We start from the raw sequence: 4,101 nt of genomic DNA, 5'->3' as shown, positions 1-4,101 counted from the left end.
CACCGCGCACCCACCGCGCCCACCCACAGCGCACCCAGCACCGGGGGTGGCTCCCGGGGGGCTGAGGGCACCTCAGAGGGTTCTGAGGGCATTGTGGAGGGTTCTGAGGGCACCTCGGAGGGTTCTGAGGGCATCTTGGAAGGTTCTGAGAGCTCCTCCGAGGGTTCTGAGGGCACCTGGTGCTCCTCGGAGAGCTCTGAGAACTTCTTGGAGGGTCCTGAGGGCTCCAGGGTCTCCTCAGAACGTTCTGAAGGCACTAGAGGCTCCTTGGAGAGCTCTGAGTGCACCTCAAAGGGTTCTGAGGGCTCCAAGATCTCCTCTGAGGATTCTGAAGGCTCCAGAATCTCCTCGGAGAATTCTGAGGGCTCCAAGGTCTCCTCAGAGAGATCTGAGGGCACTGGGTGCTCCTCAGAGAGCTCTGGAGGCTCCTTGAAGGTTTCTGAGGGCTCCAAGGTGTCCTCGGAGGATTCTGAGGGCTCCAAGGTCTCGTCAGAAGGTTCTGAGGGCTCCAGGATACCCTCAGAGGGTTCTGAGGGCTCCTCGAAGGGTTCTGAGGGCTCCAAGGTCTCCTCAGAGGGTTCAGATGACACTTCTGGTTCATCTGGAGATGTGGTGGAGAAGAGATGGGACTGGGTGAGGGTGTCAGGCCCAACTAGCACCCACAAATCAACCACTGGCACCCACCTGTCCATCATCCATCTCCTGATCCATGGTCCTTCACCCACCTGTCCATCATCCATCTCCTCCAGCCATGGTCCCTCACCCACCTGTCCATTATCCATCTCCTCCCCAGTGGCCTCAAATCCTCTCCCAATGTCCCCCCAGTATCCCCCAGTGCCCTCCCAGTGCCCCCCCAGTGGCCTTCAATGCTCTTCCAGTGTTCCCCCAGTGTCCCCCAGTGCCCTCCCATTACCCCCCAGTGTCCTCCAATGCTCTCTCAGTGTCTGCCCAGTGTCCCCCTAGTTCCCTCCCAGTGCCTTCCCAGTGGCCTCCAATGCTCTCCCAGTGTCCCCCCAGTATCCCCCAGTGCCTTCCTGGTGCCTCCCAGTCCCTCCCAGTGCCCTCCCAATATCCCCCAGTCCCTCCCAGGGTCCCCCTATGTCACTCACCTGGTGTCCCCAGGCCAGCACTGTCCCCTCGGGGGGGTCCTTGTCCTTCTCCAACACCATCTCCATGTCCCATTCCATGTCCATATCCATATCCATGTCCATGTCCTTCTCCATGTCCTATTCCATGTCCATGTCCATATCCATGTCCTTGTCCCTCTTCTTGTCCTATTCCCTGTCCATGTCCATATCCATGTCCATGTTCTTGTCCTTCTCCATGTCCCATTCCATGTCCATGTCCATATCCATGTCCTTGTCCCTCTTCTTGTCCTATTCCCTGTCCATGTCCATATCCATGTCCATGTTCTTGTCCTTCTCCATGTCCCATTCCATGTCCATGTCCATATCCATGTCCTTGTCCCTCTTCTTGTCCTATTCCCTGTCCATGTCCATATCCATGTCCATGTTCTTGTCCTTCTCCATGTCCCATTCCATGTCCATGTCCATATCCATGTCCTTGTCCCTCTTCTTGTCCTATTCCCTGTCCATGTCCATATCCATGTCCATGTTCTTGTCCTTCTCCATGTCCCATTCCATGTCCATGTCCATATCCATGTCCTTGTCCCTCTTCTTGTCCTATTCCCTGTCCATGTCCATATCCATGTCCATGTTCTTGTCCTTCTCCATGTCCCATTCCCATTCTATGTCCATCTCCATGTCCTCGTCCATCTCCATGTCCTAGTCCCATTCCCTGTCCATGTCCATATCCATCTCCATGTCCTTGTCCATCTCCATGTCCCATTCCTCTTCTCTGTTCATGTCCATATCCATGTCTATATCCTTGTCCATCTCCATGTCCCAGTCCCATTCCCTGTCCATGTTGTTGTCCTTCTCCATCTCCATGTCCCAGTCCCATTCCCTGTCCATGTCCATATCCATATTCTCGTCCCATTCCCAGTCCATGTTCTTGTCCATCTCCATGTCCCAGTCCCATTCTATGTCCGTGTCCATATCCATGTCCTCGTCCCTCTCCTTGTCCCATTCCCTGTCCACGTCCATCTCCATGTCTATGTCCATCTCCACGTCCCTTTCCTTGTCCCAATCCCATTCCCAGTCCATGTTCTTCTCCATCTCCATCTCCCATTCCAATTCTCTGTCCACGTCCCTTTCCCTGTCCATCTCCATGTCTATGTCCATCTCCATGTCCACGTCCACGTCCCTTTCCTTGGCCCTGTCCCATTCCCTGTCCGTGTTCTTGTCCATCTCCACGTCCACCTCCATATCCATGTCCTTGTCCCTTTCCCTGTCCACCTCCATGTCCATCTCCATGTCCGTGTCCACCTCCATGTCCTTGTCCCCCTCCCTGTCCATCTCCATGTCCGTGTCCACCTCCATGTCCTTGTCCCTCTCCCTGTCCATCTCCACGTCCATGTCCATCTCCACGTCCCTGTCCCATTCCCGTTCCCTGTCTCCTGAGGATGTAGCCCAGGATGGCTCGGGCCACGCCTGGCACCGTCTGGTTGCCGCGGAGGGTGAAGTTGGTGGCCCTGAGGTGACTCTCCAGGCGCTGCAGGGGGGACCCGCGGTACTGGGACAGTCCCACCAGGAGCTCCTGCATGGAGGGGACACCTGGGGACCACGGGGACACCGGTGGCCAGGTGGGCAGGGAGAGGGATGGGGAGCCTGGAGAGCCTGGAGAACTTGGAGAGCCTGGAGAGCTTGGGGAGCTTGGAGAACTTGTCCCATTCCCGTTCCCTGTCTCCTGAGGATGTAGCCCAGGATGGCTCGGGCCACGCCTGGCACCGTCTGGTTGCCGCGGAGGGTGAAGTTGGTGGCCCTGAGGTGACTCTCCAGGCGCTGCAGGGGGGACCCGCGGTACTGGGACAGTCCCACCAGGAGCTCCTGCATGGAGGGGACACCTGGGGACCACGGGGACACCGGTGGCCAGGTGGGCAGGGAGAGGGATGGAGAGCCTGGAGAGCCTGGAGAACTTGGAGAGCTTGGAGAACTTGGAGAGCCTGGGGAACTTGGAGAGCTTGGAGAGCCTGGAGAGCCTGGAGAGCTTGGGACTTCTGGAGATCCTGGGGACACTGGGGATGAAGGTGACCTTGGAGATCCTGGGGACACGGGGAACCTTGGGACTTCTGGGGACACTGGGGACCTTGGAGATTCTGGAGATCCTGGGGACACTGGTGACCTTGGGGATCCTGGATATCCTGGGGACACTGGTGACCTTGGAGATCCTGGAGATCCTGGGGACACTGGTGATCTTGGGACTTCTGGTGACCTTGGGACTTCTGGAGATCCTGGGGACCTTGGAGATCCTGGAGACACTGGTGACCTTGGAACTTCTGGTGACCTCGGGACTTCTGGAACTTCTGGGGACCTTGGAGATCCTGGAGGTCCTGGAGATGCTGGGGACCTTGGAAACTCTGAGGACCATGGAGATCCTGGGGACACCTGGAGCTCTGGATTCACCTGGAGCTCTGGAGCTCTCGGGGCCTCAGGTGCCCTGGAGGACCCTTGAGGTGACCTCGGGGAGCCCTGAGGGGACTCCCCGGGGGGTGGCACAGGTGACACCAGAGCTGTGGAGCAAAGAGGGTTCAGGTCACCAACCTGGCCCCAAACGGGGACCACACCTGGCACACCACCACCTCCTGGGGACCCAGGTGGCCCTAGATGTCCCTTAGATGCCCCCACGTGGCCCTAGATGCCCCCACGTGGCGTGTCTCTTAGCTGCCCCCAGGTGTCACCAGGTGTCCCTTAGATGCCCCCAGGTGGCCCTAGATGCCCCCAGGTGGCACCAGGTATCCCTAGATGCCCCCAGGTGGCACCAGGTGTCTCCAGATGCCCTCAGGTGCCCTTAGATGCCCCCAGGTGCCCACAGGTGTCCCAGGTGTCCTCACCTGTCCGGATGCGGATGACGCCAGGTGTGCCCAGGTGTGTGCCCACCCTGGGCTGCAGCCGCAGCTCGAGGGGTCGCCCTGGGGTCAGCCCGGACACGGAGAAGGTCACGGCCGAGGCAGGAAGGGCATGGGAGGTGTTGCCCACTCGG

General features: G+C 58.7%; 1 protein-coding gene across 1 annotated transcript; it reads left to right on the top strand.

Moving 5' to 3' along the window:
• Window positions 1-2,952: 2,952 nt before the first annotated feature.
• LOC103807293 (collagen alpha-1(VI) chain-like) lies at window positions 2,953-3,573 on the top strand. The gene has a single exon (XM_009080019.1). The coding sequence runs from the start codon at window positions 2,953-2,955 to the stop codon at window positions 3,571-3,573; it is 621 nt and encodes a 206-aa protein (XP_009078267.1).
• The last annotated feature ends 528 nt before the right edge of the window (window positions 3,574-4,101 follow it).

The sequence above is a fragment of the Acanthisitta chloris genome, unplaced genomic scaffold, assembly GCF_000695815.1.
Source record: "Acanthisitta chloris isolate BGI_N310 unplaced genomic scaffold, ASM69581v1 scaffold1338, whole genome shotgun sequence".
Classification (NCBI taxonomy): domain Eukaryota; kingdom Metazoa; phylum Chordata; class Aves; order Passeriformes; family Acanthisittidae; genus Acanthisitta; species Acanthisitta chloris.
Note: the sequence above shows the minus strand (reverse complement) of the source record. Positions and strands in the feature narration are given on the sequence as shown.

Excerpts from the sequence above, each read along its gene's own strand:
- LOC103807293 (XM_009080019.1), top strand. The coding sequence starts at position 2,953 with ATGGAGGGGACACCTGGGGACCACGGGGACACCGGTGGCCAGGTGGGC.